Consider the following 19,158-nt stretch of genomic DNA (forward strand, 5'->3'; position numbering starts at 1 on the left):
GAGAGAGAGAGAGAGAGAGAGAGAGAGAGAGAGTGGCATCTGCTCTGTGTGTGCATGCATGTAGGAGGGTCTTAGTGTTCCCTTGTCCTCCGATTTCTGCAGATGTTGATGTGCTTTTAAGTGTGTGTGCGGGGTGTGGGGAGGGGAATTGTGGGAGTAGGTTGAAAGGTCGCCACTGTGTGCAGGGAATGATGGAGGTGTTGGTAAGGCGCCTCACGCACATAGAGAAGCTGTGAGGACTAATGGAAAATTGGCATGAAAGACGAGCTGCTATGGAAATTTAATCACATTCACATCTCACACAATACATCATCATCATTGATAGAGAGAGTGTGTGTGTGTGTGTGTGTGTGTAGCACTTAAGACTCTCTCCAACACGCATGTCTCTGCGTCAGTGTGTTTTGCTAGTGCGAGAGTGGGTATTGTGGGGGGCTTGTGTTTCCGCAAGTTTGTTAACTGCATTAGTACGAGAGCCTTCTGTGTTTGATTATGCCTAGAGGGTAGACACATACCACACCATACCCTACTACACTCTATGTATGTTTTCCTATCAATGGGATAAAGTTTTTAGGTTCTGATTGCTTGATTGTGTCTGTCAACAATGGTTGACATACAGACCTCCAGCCCAAGTGACACTCCCACTCCGCCACCGATGGGATGGGATTTTAAAGTTGTGCAATACCCTGCTCCAGGCGGAGGTTCCTGCTGTAATTGTTCCTAGAAATTGGATATGCCTACACTCTAAGACAATGTATAGGCTTGATTGAACCCATTTAAGTTCATTACCAAATGGAGTAGAAAGTGTGTCAGAGTGTGTCTTCATGATTATGGCGATATTCTATGGTGTACCACACGAATGTTCATTAATGATGATTTGTCTAAAATCAACCCGATTCATAGTTAATAGTCCAAGTGAGTGTGTTCGAGCCTTCGTCTTGACAGATCATCACTTCCTCTTTGTTTTTGTCTCGATAGTCGTTCGAACCCGAATGCGACGGGTGTTATCAAAATGTTCAGATTATTTGTTTGCTTTTGCTCATTTGCAAGAAAAGGTCTCGGGTTGAGTTGAGTTCGGTTCGACTTTGGTTTTTCCTGGGGTTCGGCTTGGCTTGGCTTGGCCCCATAATTATGTTGTATCAGTTTACGGCAATCAAAGCGACATGTTTTATGTAAGCAAAAGCCCAATGACAGCCATTTCCCAGTGAAACAGAGCAGACACGAAGACGGGAGTTTGGAGCAGAGGAAGAAGAAAGCTGCCAGCAAAGGTACAGTGTAATCACAGTTATTTCGTCAAACAGAAATCAAAACAACCAAAAAGGAGAGAAGCCAAAACGAAGTAAAATTTCACGCTAAATTTGCCGTGTGCATTGTGCAGGAGACAATCACCGCTGCCCTGTCAGCCCCTTACTATGATGACAAAACCCAACGCGGTTATGGTTGGCCACAGAGAAATGACAACTTCTCGTTAATTCCAAGCGACTCGCCTTGAATTAAACATGTTAGATAACAACTGGAACAACTTTAACTTCAACTCCAGCGGCAGTAACAGCAACTCCAACAAGAACTCAAACCACAACTCTCACAACAACTATTGCATGTTGGCGTTGGCCTTCAAAGAAGCACCGAAAACAAGATGAAGTAGAACAGAAAAAAGAGACAGCGAAACCAACAGATGCAGAACAAGAACGATGGAGAATGCGAGGGAGAGCTAAAGAGAGAAAGACAACTGCAAGTTTTTTGGGTCCCAACTAAACGACCATGTAAAGCGACAATTCCACCAAGAGAAAGAGCGGGATGGAGTCATAGATAAACGGAGAGGGAGAGCGGCCGATGAGGCAGAAGGCAAAAGAGAAGGAAAATGTTGGGCCTAGAGAAGCGAAAGCTGTGAGTGGAGGTTACAGAGCGACAACCGTAAAAACGTCGCCTTTATTCTAATGCCACTTCATGCTCTAAAGAATATGAAGAATATCCACAAAAAGCACGAACGAAATACCAGCACCAATGAGACGCAGATAATAATACCCATGAAAGTACTATATAAAAGAATTTATCTCATTTCTCATAAGAAGATCTTCATTAAACTAGAACTTGTTATCTAATAATGGATGAATAATGAAGGATGAAGCACTGCAAAACCCTCAGACAGAGGATAAATATTTCAAATCATTTCACAACAGTCTAAAAAGTTTAACAAGCAGACACACGTAACACCCCAAATATATGTCTCTGGTATTCAAGTTTCTGGAAGGTGATCAACGAAATACATCCTTAATATGTTTGAGAAAAACTTTCATCTGTGCTCTGCTAACTTTTCGGCTAAATTATAATCCCCTGCACTAGGGTATAAAGTCTGGGGGAGAGAGAAAGAGAGGGAATCCCGGGAAGACAAAACTGTCCAGCCAAAAAACCGCTAAAACAGTCCTCGCTTCCTGTTGCCCCCGTCCACAGTTTGGTGTCCGCTTCCCATGTGCCGCCTGCTGTGCCCAGAGCGGGTTCGGAAGAGAGAGTGAAAGTCTGGCCCGGTCCAGTGCGACTTTGGCTATTTTTAGTGCAACTAATTCTTTCTGAAGTATCTCATTGTTGCACTGCAAAAAGCCGCAATTTTGTGCGGCGTGTGGAGCACAGAAAGTCCCACGTCCCAAGGCTACCCCCAAAAACACATCCAGCCCACTCGCCCAATCCCAATCCCAGTGCCAAACCCAAACCCAGGCCCAAGCCCATTCCCAACGTAGTTCAGCTCAGCTCTTGGTAGTGGAAAATTCTCGCAGTTGGAAGCCTAAGCCTACTTCATGTTCTGGTTGTTGCTGCTCGGTTTTTGCCGCAGGAAGTCAAAAGTATCGCGGCAGCTTACACAGAGAGAGGACCCGCCTCGGTGCCTGAGTCTAGCTCTGCCTCTGCCTCTGCCTCTGCCTCTACGTCTACCCCTGCCGCTGCCTCTTGACTCACTGACCAGAGTCCTCCGACGCTGTGTCCACAAAGAGGATGCAGAATGCTGGGGGATTGGGCTTGGGTGTCCTGGAAACGGGGCTCTGTGTATTGCTCTTGTTATCCTTGCCCAGCGGAGTTTATTTCCCTCCAGTTGATTGTCCCAGCAAGCCAGAGAGGAGCGCGGGAGGGGGCTCTGCTGTTGTGGGTGTTTCTGTTATACACTTGAGAACAAATGGCCATAATATGTTTGCCATATTGTTCGTAGTTGAAAGTCACATGGAGTTTACACCGAAAACTTGTCACAAACAGTTGGCGGTTGAGAGTGCTTTAGGATACTCGTACTTGTGCCTTGGAGTGTCACAGATCGTTCTCTTGGCACTACAAGTCAACATTAGGAGCATGGCTGCTGTGCAGGAAAAAGCAAGAGAACTAATTGGTAACTATTTAGTTAGAGAAACGAAATCTCGCTTGCTATAGAGGGTAAACAAAGAGGATCAATGCGAAGTGGAACTCAACGATGCATTCAATTCAATCGTAAAGCCAACCATTACTCCATCCATATATAGACCTTACCCATGAATCATTGCACGATTCATTCAAGGCGAACCATTGAATCATTCATCAGAAATCTACACCACAGAAACCCTTCAATTGTTCCATTGAGCAACCTCTCAAACAAACAAAAAACGTTACGTTCCGCTCAACTTCATAGCCAGATCTCGGGTCTAGACGCTAGACCTTTCCACTTATAGCTATGAAATAATCTTACAGTTGTTTGTTTCAAAGAGAAAAATAAGGCGGAGCGAAAAGTAAAAACCAAAAAATTGTACGCAGCGAACGGAAGTGAGCAATTGGAGCGTGAAAAAGTATAATTACGACTAATTTTGCTAAGATCTGGCCGAGCGAGCAACATTTATGGAAATCCCAGAGAACAACAACAACAAAGACAACATCAAGAAGAAGTGAATCTGAGAAATGCGGGAAATGGGTGGCGATGTTTAATTAAAACTTCTCGCAATTGTTTCTAATGAGTGTCGTTAGGGCATTAAACAGCGGTGTATAAATCACAGATCTCCCCTTCTCCCACAGCCATAATGTGTGTCTGTATATAATATATATTGTATCTATCTGGCCATTTCCGTTTGCCAAACACGTAGCCATAAACAGAGGGAAAGACACAGAGGCAGAAGAGCGAGAGAGGGACACACACACGCGCTGACGAAAACTTATGTGTGGAGCAGCTATCCGACTGGCAGATAAGACACAAAACTAGGGGAAGACGGGAGAAAGAAACCTTATCAACTTTAGCTGCAAGATTTACCAGCTCGACACGTGGAAATGGGTGGCAAGTTCAGGGGACTCTTTCCCTTTCGCTTGGAATACATTTTTTCTTGCCGTTTCTATTGCCTCCTAATGCTAATGAAAAATATTTCCAACTGTGCTGCCGGGATTAGGGAGGCTACCCGTTTATTACTCGACAAGCCTTCAAAATCTGAAGCACCACCGCCCTCAACAATAAGTGGCATAAAACTGAAGCCACAACCTTTTATTATGTCGGTGGGTGTGTGAGTGAAGGAGCTGGCAGAGTGGGAGACATCGTTTAATATTTAGTTGAAGATTTAATGCAGCCACTAAATGGCCAACAAAACAGCAGCAGCAGAAGGTGGAAACTGGAGATGGCAGCGTGACTCGGATCGTTATTTATATGTATGTAAGAGTCAAAGTATGTTTAGTAAATGTTTGCTGTCTACAGCTGAGTATTTTTATACCCGGTAGTTTGTAGTTTGTTTTCCTTACTTTGACTTTAGTTGCAGCATTTTTCAGCTTTCTTTTCTTAACTTTCCTTAAAAATATCCTGCATTTTCTTCTTAAACATCACTTTAGCATGATTTTACAATCATCATGTCCAATCTATTGTCATTGCTTTGTACAATCATGGCACACACTCTCAAACCTCACACGATCGCCTCACGTTCACATCTCTGACAGTTGCGAGACAACCTCTGATAAGCCTCAGAATGTGCTGCCTGAATTACATAATGAGTCCTGGGGTTTAAGGTTTCAGCTTTTGCTATTCCGGCCGCCGCCTGTCGACTTCTTCGACGCACCAGAAATTATAACGTCCACCATGGGACCATGGGGCCATGGACACGTACCGAGAGTTGAACTTGCGGCTGTACATTTTAATTAAGCGGAAAAGAAATTGCTCCAGCCTGGACACATGAAAGTGAGTCCCACTTTTGCATGGAGATTTCAATAAGTTCTATAAATAAAATTATTCCTTGAATTCCTAGACAAGCAGCAGCACTAGCAGCAGGAGGCCCGGTCTGGCCCTCACCTCAGGCGTTGTCGATCCAGAGGGAGATTTATTTTTGGCAATTGAAATTTAAATGAAACTATGTCTGTGGTTGGGTGGGTGGTGTGTGCCACATAGAGCAAACATCGGAACGGAGCTGCTGCTCCAAATGCTGCTCGAATTGCTCTCAAAAGGCAAAACCAAAATGCTAAGTGGAACAGAAAACAGTCCCCAGACGTACCCGGGCCAAAAGCAGAAGTCACACAACTCATTCATGCAGAAGTCCATTGACATTTAATAGGCGACTGAGCTGAGTCCAAGTCCGGACCNCTGCGACTGAGCCCTGTCCCGTCTGCTGGGTCCAGAGGCCAGCTCAAAGCTTGGACGATCTAAATACACACTGAGCAGGCAGAGCAGAGGCAGAGCTTACCCAGCTCCCAGGTGTATCACCGCCAACTCCCCTGTGCGAGAGCGTCCTAAGGGGGGAGACCTGAGACCTGGACGACGTGGCAACTCTCCCGCTGCGTTCTTGCCTCAAGGGTCTTTTGGCGACTGTAGTGAGGTGAAGTCTAGTTAAACCTGAATTCTTGCACCCATTGGAGCAGGAAGGGTATGCTGTATGGAGTAAACAACAAGTCCCAGCAAGACCCACCGAAGTTTTATCATAAACCGAAAAAAAATGTTAATTAAATCTTTTTCCTATGGAAATCAAATAATTTTCTTCTAAAAGAGAAATCTTAATATAGGATATCTTTTAGTCGAAATATCTAGAGTGCTTTGGCTTTATCTGCTCCTTCCATTCTGTTTCTTTTTTTGATTTTTGTTCAAGTTTATTTGTTGGTGTTTTGTGCACAGGATGTGGCCGACACAGGTGCACATGTCTCCTCAGTTTCTGCGGACAGGCAACAGGGGAAGTCACTTAAACGGACAAGCAGGTTCGGTTCGAGAGCAAATTACGCATAAATCATAGAAAATTAAAAGGCCCGAATGAATGGATGGAACGACTGAAGCGAACGGATGGAATGTAACTTCCGTTTAAGTAATTAATGACGACACATCTATGAATGCGACCGATTTTGTCTGCACACATATAAATTGTGATTGCTAAATGGGATAAGCCCATGGCATTGATTAAGGGATTTTCAACAGTATCGATTGGGATGTGGCACACAGAATTGTTGGAGGAAGCTGTCAGCACAAATGTGATTCTAATTGGTTTATAACCCTTTTTAACGGATGATTGAAACTGTCAGGTGTAATCTCGATGAAAACTTGATAAACCCTTTCGCACTGATTCTGTACATTAATGTAGTAATGGAAAATTATTTCAGCGATAAACCCATTGTGCAAATGGACTTAAAACCTTTCAAAAACATTATGACAGTGAAACAGTGTACCAACGTTGCCAGTTTTCCTTTTGTTTCCATCAAGCAGTCCATTCTTCTGGAGATGTCGTTCAATTATATAAATAAATTAGTTAAATTATCTTATACAATAGTGTAAATTGCATATGTTTTGTCCCAACGAATTTGTATAAAATAATAGAATGGTTGAACAAGAATGCAACAACAAAGAAACATCAAGGAAATGTAGCAACTTTTTATATATTTTCTTTTTCGATTCACTTATCAATTTATGGCAAAAAGTTCTAGGAATTTATTGAAAAAAGTAGTTGCAATTATATGAAAATATATTTATGAAATGCGATTAACAGCTTGACAAAACCAGGACCGATACAAAAACGATTGAAGCTTTTAAGCCATTTATCGTTAATTGATTAAATTTAATTAAATTAAAAGAAGTTCATAAAATATAAAATTCAAATGTATTAGTTATTTAAGCCACTTTTTAATTACAATATGAAAAGGGTTAGATTTCTTGTAATTAGATTTATAATAGAAATTCTGTAAGACCTCAACATCGAGCTTCAAGGCTGCACATGAGATTATTGATTCTTAAAGCAATATTCCAGGTTTAGGCACAACTTATATCCATCTATACAACACCGTAAGAGGTTGTCGCCATCGATATCTGTAACGGACATCGATTTTGACGCGTGTTCGATGACTTTTAGCCGCACAGTTCAATGGACCAAACTGCCGCCCCTCGGGGTAGCCGCCGCCGAGGCCGCATGCAATGAACTGATTAGACAAACAATTAATTTCGCCCAATTATGGTGGCGACGCCAGCGCCCGCCCATGGGCCGAAAACTGGAAACCACTTAAACGCGATTTGATTGAAAAGCTTAAAAGCGGAGGATGGCCCACCCCAGCTACCAGCTCCCAGCTACCAGCTACCAGCTACCAGGTCCCATCTCACAGCGCCCATCTTTCAGCCCCAACGTGACCCTTTCCTCGCTGAATCTCCCGTTGCCCATTCCCACGGATTGCGTTGCGTTGTTGGCTGCGTCTCGCGCATGGCCCCAGCAATTTGACATAAATCTAAACAAAACAAGTCAAGCAGCCGGAGAGCAGCAAAGTCCGTAGTCGGAGCACGCCTGTTGAGCTGTTGTTGTTGCCCTCGGTGGTATACACTTTAAAGGGGAATTTTTACTTAAACATGAAGTTTGGAATGCATTTCAGATACTTTTAATTGTATATTTCCATATCCAGCTTGCCCTGGAGCTAATTCCTCTTTACTCTTTACTTTTCCAGACTCCTGTATATTCCCTCGTAAAATGTCACAACCATCGGACCACCTTTTGAGCTTGCAGCAAGACTTTTATGCCAGCTAATAGAGTATTTAAAATCTCGCTGCATTGATGGTGTGAGTGGCTATCCTTTATTGTTGGTATTGTTTTTGGGTTGCTCCGAGCGACGGCCGCAGGACGACTCCATTAATCAAGGCCGCAAACAAGCGTGGCACCCGCCCGACAGCAACGGGCGGGTCGTGGCGAAGGGATGCTCAAGTGGGGCAGACCGATGACAATGCCACTGAAATGCAATGCAAGTTGGGGCAGTAATAGGAGGATGGACTGTGGGTACATAGAGCAAATGCGGGCCACACATAAACATAAATAATTAGAATGATTCTTTAAAGGGCAATTACCTAATTTGGACGCAGTGAATAATTGCCCAGGACCTAAAATCCCTGCTCCATGGAAATGCCCCCCCAAAAAGCGTTGGCAGCGCAAAGCTGTTTGAATAGAAATGGTCCCAGAGAGTGGGCCCAGGGGCCAGAGACCAGTTCTAGGACAACGACTGCACTAAGCGGCTTAATGCCCCAAAATGAAGATAAAGTGATTTCCACTGTTGATACTGTTGTTGGCTCTGCCTCTGTGTCTGCTGCTGCTGCTGCTGCTGCAGCACGTCTGAGAGACATTTAAATCCAAACAGTTCGAAAATAATTAGAGCGTTTAGTGACCCCTCCCAGCACAGCATTCCCATCTAACATCTACCATCTACCATCTAGCATCTACGAGTAAACCATCTCTCGACTTGAGCTCAGAGACGCGTCGAAATGTTGACTGCCACAACGAAAAGCGCCAGCAGTGGTGGAGCGGGAGAGGAGCAATGAAAATACAGACATAACCACTCCGAGGAACATGGAATACCCTTTGAAATGTGTTAATTGTGTGGAGAGAGTGGAGAGTGGGATTCACTCATGGCTTTCTCCTTGTATGTAAATGATATATCATCTGCTTGGATTTCTGCTAGTTGGTTAGCAGAAAGTTTGTTTAGAAACTTGAAACTTGTTAAGTTATACAAACTACAGATGGAGATATTTTGGCATTGAAAGTGACTCTTTGTCGAAAGAAAATTAAAATTTGCAATACAATAATTTACCAACCAAATTTCCACAGCTCCGAAACCCCTTAAAATCTCATAAAACTGCAATTAGTGAAAGTAAACTTCACCAAAAATTAATCATGTTCCGACCATTTGGAATTTTTTCTTTGAAATCTTCGTTTAATCGTTGCTAAAATCATGACAAATTGCAAATACCTTTTGGAAATTGAAGCTGAAGTTTGTTTTTGAGTTCTAAGCGATGACGTCGATGGGCATGGACGCTGGGACGATGGGCGACGGACACTTGTTCAAATTGGAGAGGACCGGCCACGTCCCAAGTGACCCAAAAGGACACGCAGCGAACCCTTGACACTTGGAAGGAGGCTGATCCGAAGTCTGCGCCCCAGTCTGAGCACAGCTTGAAGTTAAATAAATTAAGGGCAATTAGGAGCAGCATTACAAGCACAAAGGTTACTTGGATGCCGCATTTCCACCTCCGCGTTGCTGCTCAGGTGAGCTTTCAAATTATGAACGCAACAATTTGTGAGGAATTTTTGCCACAGACAACTCAAAGTCATGCAACTTCAACTCTTAGACTCTTCTGCAGCGTCTGCTGTTGAATTTGCTCTGCTCTGTGTGATTTTTAATTGCACACTTTACATTTTACACTGTAAAAAGTACAGTTTCGCCTCGGGCGGAAGTTGTTCGAGTCGAAGATTAGCGGCAGGCTGCTTGCCACAGCCACAGCCACAGCCACAGCTCAGACAAGTGCAGAAAGCGTAACGTAAACAGCATTTTTGGCCAATTACCTGCGGCTAATTGTTGCGTACAAAGAGTACTGAAGCAACGAAAGGAAAGAAACCCCATACGATAAATGTGAAAGTCAACAAATTGTAACTGCAAGAAGGCGTAGCGAGGGGCGCGCGAGTGGGAGTATTAAGAAAGAAAATATCATAAATATGCAACAACAAAGGAGCAAAGAAACCGAAAAAATTGTGGATCATATGCCACCAATCAGCGTTTTTCTGGACAACTTCCGCTGTAAAAGGTATATTTGCATAGTGGCCGAGTTCTACTTTCGCTGAGCGAAGCAAAAGATCATCAAAGACGGTCAAGCGTGTCCACATACAGAGCTTGGGGGTTTGTTCAGTATCCAATATTCAGTATGGTACGAAGTAGGCGGAAGTGGAGGTACTCTACAGTGGAACTTCGGTAACTCGAATACGGTAATTGTACAAGTAGTTTTTCTCTCATCATTCATTTCATATTTCATGTAATGAACAAGACTTTAAGAGCTCCTTTTCTTCTGCCATGGCCAGATCTTATTTACAGGCTTTTTGCCTTTCCTCAGTTCTGTTCACTTAGTTCTGCCTGAAGCAATATTCATGCTCGGCTGAGTGCCTGACAATCCACCGAACAACAACAAAAATCACGCAAGAAGCGATTTCACTTTTTCGGAGCTTAGAAAAATGGCAAACAACAAAAAACAAAAAAAACAAAAAACAAACGAACGAACCAAAAAGAAAACAATACGAGCACACAATCATAACTGACCTTAATCAATGTCTATGATGTTGTGCCCCTCTCTCAGTCAATCACTCAGTCATTCTCTCTCTCTATTCAGTCAACTATTCGTTTCGTATCTACCCACCTTCTGCCGTGTTCCTACTCGGTTTTTGTGTGGGTGGGTTAAGGGAAATTGAACTGGAAATGTACATATCTCTTGGCCATGCACGAACATGTATCTTCGAGTGTAACAAGCATATGCAATCGCGTTTTTTCACTTGAAAGAGGACAGAACAACAAAAGCAACTTTATATTTTCCATGCAATGATGCTGATGGTACGCTTTTCGTCTCTCTATCCCTCTCTCTCTCTCTCTCTCTCTGTCTCTCTGCTGGCTGTAAACAAGTTTGCTGCGAAAACTTCTCAGGCAATCTAAATCTGGACGAGCGGCAGCTGGAAGAAGCGATGCAATTTCATTCATATGCAACAAGAAGACAGTGGCATGGAATCGACAAGTCGAAAGTTTAGATACCCTCCCAGGTGGACGTGTGCATATGTGGTTCCAATTATATGTGCAGACATTTGATGGATATATAACATGCGATCTAATTGTGTGCACAACATTTTCGTACAAAAACAAATGTGTGTTTGGAGTTTAGTCATAATCATAATACTGCCTGAGAGGGTACAAATAATAAAGTGTGATGGAATGGCGAGGGGCGCAGAGTAGAGGGGAACATTTTACACAGAGAGCATTTCCTGTCTGGCCAAAAGACATGGAGAGGTATCATGTACCGTCCGACGGCGACGGCTATGCGCTGAGTGGAGTGGAGTGGAGTGGAGTGGAGTGGATCCAGCCAAGCAACTACCTGCCCTCGAGTGGTCCGCAGGTGAAGTAACTTATACGCTATTTCTTCTTCAACTTCTTGATGATGATGCCCCGAGGTAATTAGTTTAGTGCTCACCTTGCCCCTTTTCCCAGTATCTGGTAGATAGTTTTTTCGCCACATCTAAGAAAAGTCTTTATGGTGGGACATAAACCCACAGCAACAGCAACCACAGATGAGACCATATGTGAGACGATCTTCAATGGACAAAACCAAAGCAATAAAATCATCAAATTGTGAAATTTCTGCACACGATGCAATGAATTCATTCAGATTCGGATTCTCATTCGTATTCCCATTCAGTCCGTCCGCTTTGCCTTTGCCTTTGCAGTTGCCGTTGACTTGGACTTGTGTATCTGGCGGATGTGACTCATTCGGTCAAAGCAAAAATTGCGCCGCAGTCAATACAGGGGCAGAGCGGAATGGATTCTCGAAGCTCTCTGCTTTGGCCACCTCTTCGTCTGTGGCTGTGCCGTGCCGGCTGCAAGCTAAGCAATTCTCTTTCTTCTTAGTTTTTTCCACTTTTTGGTGTTTTAATTTTGTTCCCTCTCTTTTTTTTTTGGTTTATTTTACTTGGCATGCTGGCTGCTTCATGCCTGAGTAGGTTGATCGTTGATTGTCTCGAGCTTGAGATGGAGATACAGAAAAACAGAAAATCAGAAATGCAGACAGACCCAAACAGTGGAATTGTAGAATGAAGTGTGACTTGCAAAAAAAAATCTAAGATAATATTTCAATAGGTAAGCACAAATTGTAATTACCGTGCAATGCTAGGAAGATAAATAAATAAATGCATTCCCACTGTTTAGTTTGAAATTGTTTAGTAATACGCCAAAACAATAAACAGATTCCAGGGAGAACTGAAAAAAGATAGCCAAACAAAATAATCTCTTCATATTGCAAGAGAATTTCTCGGGATTGTAAATTTCGCACAACAGGGGGAAGGGAATAATCCTCCTGTGAGATTAACTTTCATCGCTCTATTGTACTAAAATAGAAACAATTTTAAGTCAGCAAAGACCTACCCAATTAAGTTAATTAGAGTGATGTCATGAGATTTGCCCACGCATAAACCCACCGTAAAGTGTATTTATATCAACGGACAGCTTTATTTATACAATTTTGGCCCACGTTTAGTACGATTTCCCGTCGCACACATGTAGGAAACTTAATCCTTTTTTCTGATTGCGGCCACATGTTGCATGCAGCATGCTGCCAGGCTCAAATGTTGCTCAGCCTGTAATGTTGAGAAGTCGAAACGGTTAGGGCAACAAAAATCTCTGAATCAATCATGGCCAGAATGCTTGCGCTCTCTCTCCAGCGACACACACACCGCACCCTTCAGCAGCACAACCACCCCCCTTGATTACACCCAAACACGAACAGACACAGAACCCACACGACCCACAAACGTCCGACGGAGAGTCTCTTCGGCCCGCCGAATGGCCATCGAAAAACGGCGAAGCGACTTTCAGCGAGCTCCAAGCTCCAGCATTTGCTCAGTACAAGTCGAAGAACGCTGCCGAGCGGTTGGTTGGGTAGTTGCGCCGCGTGTCTCGATAAAAGCCGAAACGTCGTTATACGCTCATATATGTGTGCCATCGCCACGGGGATGATGATGATAATGATGATGATGATTAAAGGCAGCCAATAATCAAGTTAAATGTGCAGTGAAAACAGTTGAACGAGAGTGAGAGCGAGCGAAATCGATGGCAATTTGAATGCTGGAAAACTCATCACGCGACCCTCGCACGCCGAAGCAACCACCAGCCCACATCCACCCCGCTGCCGTGTAATGTCCACGCGATTAGCGGGACTCGTGTGTAAATTTGAATTTGGACCGAGGTTCGTTCTATCGTTTTTACTGTTCTGATTGCGGCCGTAACGGGACTCGGTGCGGACTTCGGGACGGATGCGGACGTAACCGACGTAACGCCAGGAAAAACGCGACTCCGAATTAAAGCTTTGCGTGGCAAAAACCGCTAACCTCAGCAAAAAGAAACAACAACAAAAACGAAACCCCAACACATAACAAGAAGCAGAAATTTTGTGGGAAAAATCCTCAAAGCAAACAAAATAAAGAAAAAGAAATTTGTGAAGGGAAAATATACCCAACAAAAAAAAAAGCAAAAGCAACAAAAAAAAAGAAGTAGAGGAAGAGCAAAAGTTGCGTAGGAGAAATAAGAAATTCAGTGGCAAAAAATACGATTATCATCCATTCACAAGGGGAGAAGTGTGTGTCGTTTTGTGTGTGTGTGCGTGTGTGTGTGTGTGTGGTTTTCGGGTCTAGCCCTATAAATAACATTGGGTCTGGGCCGGTCGGTCGGTGGTCGCTAATTACGGCAAAACATGAAAATCTACGCAAAAACTAAACCAACAACTCAAAGAGTGGCCCGGGCATGGGTAATTAATCAATTTTCCGCTTGACCACTAAGCAAGTTTCCATATCATAATTAAAAACAAAAAAAAATAAAGCATGACAAAGAAAAGTAAAAGTTGAAACTGAAGAGAACCAGACACATATCTTGAAATATCAAAGAGTCAAATAATAATCATTATAAAGAAGTTACCATAATCGCATATCAAAAGCCCCCATGATATCAGAGCTGTATATAGACTAGGCCGCAGCCTAGAACCGCTCAAGGAACCAAGACTTTAACGAGGATCAAGGATCAAGAGAAGCCCCTACAATGCTTATCCGAGGATTCCTTATACTAGTGCTGCCCTCGATCATCCTCGGCAATCGCTACAATCAGCTGACTTTGTATGCAAATGGAGGAGGAGGAGGAGGAGGAGGCAGTGGATCTCCATCCTCCACATCGGGTGGCAGTTCCTCTTCGGGGCACTATCGGACATCCACATCTGCTCAGCAGAATGAGGTCTACTCCGTGGCGGACAGTCAGCCCATGACAGAGGATGGCTATATGGCACCGAATCAGCATTTTCCACACAACCCGCATCCCGATCTGGATACGAATCCCGCGCAGAGCACCTGCCAGACGGTGTGCGCCTGCAAGTGGAAGGGCGGCAAGCAGACGGTGGAGTGCATCGATCGGCACCTCATCCAGATACCCGAGCACATCGACACGAACACGCAGGTGCTGGACATGTCCGGCAACAAGCTGCAGACCCTCTCCAACGAGCAGTTCATTCGGGCCAATCTGCTCAATCTGCAGAAGCTTTATCTGCGCAACTGCAAGATCGGGGAGATCGAGAGGGAGACCTTCAAGGGGCTGACCAATCTGGTGGAACTGGATCTCTCACACAATCTGCTGGTGACTGTGCCCAGCCTTGCTCTGGGTTACATCTCCTCGCTCAGAGAGCTGACCCTGGCCTCCAATCACATTCACAAGATCGAGAGCCAGGCCTTTGGGAACACGCCTTCCCTCCACAAACTGGATCTTTCCCACTGCGACATACAGACCATCTCCGCCCAGGCATTCAGTGGCCTGCAAGGACTCACCCTGCTCCGTTTGAATGGCAATAAGCTGAGCGAGCTGCTGCCCAAGACCATCGAGACATTGAGTCGCCTCCACGGCATCGAGCTGCACGACAACCCGTGGCTCTGCGACTGCCGCCTGCGGGACACCAAGCTCTGGCTGATGCAGCGGAACATTCCCTATCCAGTGGCGCCCATGTGCTCCGGTGGACCCGAGCGGATCATCGATCGGAGCTTTGCCGACCTGAATGTGGACGAGTTTGCCTGCCGCCCCGAGATGTTGCCCATCTCCCACTACGTGGAGGCGGCCATGGGTGAGAATGCATCGATCACCTGTCGCGCCAGGGCAGTGCCGGCAGCCAACATCAACTGGTACTGGAATGGGCGACTCCTAAGCAATAACAGTGCCTTCACAGCCTACCAGCGCATTCACATGCTCGAGCATCTGGAGGGAGGCGGCGGATTCGAGAAGCGATCGCGTCTGGTGCTCACCAATGCCCAGGAGACGGACTCCAGCGAGTTCTACTGCGTCGCGGAGAACAGGGCCGGCAGTGCCGAGGCCAACTTCACGCTCCACGTGAGCATGAGAGCAGCTGGAATGGCATCCCTGGGCAGTGGACAGATCGTTGGTCTGAGTGCGGCTCTGGTGGCCCTCATTGTGTTCGCCCTGGGCGTGGTAATGTGCCTGTTGCTGCGCGTGAAGCGGCAGCCGTACGTCGACAGCAAGACGCCCAACCACATGGAGGTGATTACCTCGGTGAACCACCAGAATTCCATCACGAACAAGACGCAGCCGGTGACGGGAAATGGCAGCATCGGAGGCGTCGTCATAGCCAACGGAGCTGTGGCCAACTGCATCGATGGTGGCATGAACCAGGCTGGAACTCTGGAGCGGAAGAGTAGCGGGCGAGGCTCACATGTTGCCAGTCACGAGCGCAGTGCCAATCCTGTGCAGAAGCCGCCTCGACTCACGGATCTGCCCTACTCCACGCAGGGATACGACAATGCTGGGAGTGTCCTCTCCACGGCCTCGTGCTTCATCTCGCCCACTGGCTCCGGGAATGGTGGCAACAATCCCGATCTGATCAACGACACGAAGCGCTTTGGCAGCGACGAGTTTGCCGACCTCAAGATACCCATTGTGGGTGGCGTTGGAGGTGGTAGCAGTGGGGAATACAGTCGAGCCAATGGCTGTGATTCTCTCTATCCCTCGGGACTGTGGGAGCACGCTGCTCCGGCGGGCACCAGCTCGGCGGACGATCTCTTCATGAAGCGCTACACGGACAAGACGCCCATCATCGACTCCAGTCAGCTGTACGATCTCCACGAGCGCTCGGCGGCCACGGACTACTTCAGCAAGACCTTCCCCAGATCCCACCTGCAACAGGGAGGGAGTACTCCAGGCGGTACTGGAGGAGCGGGAGCTGCATCGACCACATCCACAGCCACGACAAATCTCTCGGGGGGCTCCTCCTCCGGCTACCCGAACGACTATGGCCTGCCACTGGTGCCAGGGGCGGAGCATCAACACAATCACCAGCTGCAGATGCATCCCCTGCAGCAGCTCCAGCAGCAGTTGACCTCCACCCTGAATCACCAGCACGGAGCTGGGGGCAGTGCCGGTGGCTCCGCTGGCAGCAGTCCCCATTTCAGCAGTCGCACCCTGCCACGCCTGCACGACGGAGGAGGCAACAGCGGCAACAGTTCAAGGTCCTCCCCCACACCGGCCATGGCGGCGCCTGTGCCCGGCTCCAGTTCCTGCTCAATTCTGCCCAATGGGCAGCCCATCAATGCCAAGACGATACGGGTGTGGCAGAAGGGAGGCGTGCCGGTGCTGCCACCCGTGACGGCTCTTAAGCGGGCCCTCATCAGCAGCAGTCGCAACTCCCCGGACGAGGGCTACCAGGAGGGATGCGGCACCGATGTCTAGGCCAAGATCCACAGAGGCAGAGAGGAAGAACGCTGAGCCCGCTGCGAGGATGGACGGAAAACCAAGAAAGAACTGACTAAACTTAACAGAAAAAAAAGATATAGCTCTACAAAATACTCGTAAGAGAGATGCATAGATAGCTCTGATCCTAGGCGAACCGATGATTTTTGTGCAAGCGAACTGTTTGTGATAGTGTCTGACAAAAAAGATAATGCGAATGAAGATAATAATTGCCGAAAGCAAAAGAGGAGTTAAACGAGAAACCAGAGGAAGGCTAAAGCGAAATCAACTGCACTACACACTAACGTATACTTTCCTAGGCGAGTAACTAAATAACTCACTAACTAACTAGTATTTGTAACTGTACGAACTAAAACCTAAGCATAACTTAAGCTTAAACTTAAGCGATAGCATGTACATACTTAACAGTTTGTCTGCCCCCCAAAAAACGGATTACTCTCAATTCCCCTCCCCGCATATCCCTCGAAAATAAACCAAAATATATGGAATGGATTCCTTGCAGATAAATTTAAAGTAAACGAAAAAACGAAACATACATCAAGTAAATTGTCAAAATCCCCATTTGTAAATGTAACCAAATCTACATATATACGGAAAATATGAATATAGGCGTATATGTATGTGTATATGTCTGTGTATGTATGTGTGTAAGTCATTTCAAAGTTTTTTCAGATAGTTAAATATATAAATATGGAGATAGCCAGACTCCATCATAGAGAACCACCTCCTTTCACCCAAGAAACCTAAATCCGAAAACCCAATTTGAGCTCAACATTTGTATGATAAACACTCATACATATACTCTTAAATATATATGGTAAAGTATATGTATAAATCCTCAACTAAATGTAAATATTAGATATGCCAATAGATACAAAAAAAAAAGAAAGCCAATTACTTGATCCAACTTGATGGTAAAAATCTGTGTATTTCTGTTAGGAAAGATAGGCTAAAAATGAAACCGAAAAGCAGTAAATCAACCTTTTATGAAACGGAAAAGTTTTCAGAATTTATTTCAGAATATATTTTTTTTTATTGGTGAGTGAATTTGAACACAAAAAAGAGGAGAAGGATGAAGAATTGATACAACTGCCTAGACCTACATAACTCAGGAAGCTCTCACTCAGCTTTCTCTATCAAAAATATAGTTTGTAAGCCATTAAAAAATGTCATTTAAAATTATTTGCGAACTGTGTTCATGAAAGACCCAATGAGAGTAAAGAAAGAAAAGTAAAATGCATTCAACGAAATATTCAACGCAGTTAAACCTTCCAATTCAAAGCCCATTACTAATAACTTTCCCCAACTCGTAAGCAAAGCGTTCCCTTTCCTTTTTTGCTTAAATCTTGGCTAAAAAATCTGTTGGAATTCTATTTTGAAATCCACAAATTTATGTAGCACTCTCCGACACTGGCTGACTGCTTGACAGGATTCCAATTTGCTCGACCCAAGGACTAAATGAAATTTGAATGTACTTGACCCCATTCTACTGCCCAGAAGAAAGTTGCCCCCTAATCAAATTAGGACGATTTAAACAGTAATTGCATAGCGAAATTCCAGCCCAAAAGTTGATTTACTGCTGTCCCATAAACAAACAGAAAAGAGAATAAAGAAAAAGCGAAAAATAATACAAGCAGAATTTGTGTGAATTTCCCCCGTAAGCTTAAAACAATTGTAAAATCGAATCGAGCGAAATTGTAGAACAAATAAAAGCCGTACAGCAAAAAGTAAACAAAAAAGTGCATCTAAGAAAAACAAAGTGGGGGGTGCATATGTATGCATATGTAAATTGTACTCAAAGTACACATAACACATGTCACAGATACACCACACACACACACACAGTCATCCACATAGATACACACACACACACATACATGTATGGACATATACATATAGAGGTATTGCAGTTTGTCCCTGTAACAGTTTAAAGCGTATCCACAAGATATTAATTGCCCGTATGTGCTAAGACTTACACTTTAAGCGGAAACAAGAAAAACATTGAGAAAAAAAATAATGAAAAAGAAATGATACTTTTAAGGTAAACCAAAGACTTTTTTCTTTGCATCTAAATGAGCGAAGGAGTCTTCAAAGGACTCTTCAGCAAACAGTAGAACACACACACACAGACACGAACACACACACTCCGAAAAGTAATCTTGAACAAGAGAGCAAGAAAGAACCATAGCATTTAAGTTGAACTTATGTATTATGTATTGTATAGAATATACCTAAATATAGTATATATATATAGTCTATAGATGTGTACACTTATCAACCGAATGAACAAGAGAGATGGCAAGATAACGAAAGAAAGAGAAAGGCACACCGAAAGTAAAGAGAGCGGAGAAGTGTGGAGAGAGAGAGAGAGAGCCCGCAGACAAAAGGCGAGCATTGAATGCATGAAAGCAACTGAATGAACAA

The 19,158-nt window shown here is 44.6% G+C and overlaps 1 protein-coding gene across 1 annotated transcript; it reads left to right on the plus strand.

Annotated features, from left to right (window-relative positions):
* Positions 1–12,791: 12,791 nt before the first annotated feature.
* LOC117584151 lies at positions 12,792–18,452 on the plus strand. The gene has a single exon (XM_034272910.1). It carries the CDS (start codon positions 14,035–14,037, stop codon positions 16,711–16,713), a length of 2,679 nt encoding a protein of 892 aa, XP_034128801.1. The 5' UTR covers positions 12,792–14,034; the 3' UTR covers positions 16,714–18,452.
* Positions 18,453–19,158: the final 706 nt, after the last annotated feature.

Source organism: Drosophila guanche, unplaced genomic scaffold (genome assembly GCF_900245975.1).
Source record: "Drosophila guanche unplaced genomic scaffold, DGUA_6, whole genome shotgun sequence".
In the NCBI taxonomy this organism is placed as follows: Eukaryota; Metazoa; Arthropoda; class Insecta; order Diptera; family Drosophilidae; genus Drosophila; species Drosophila guanche.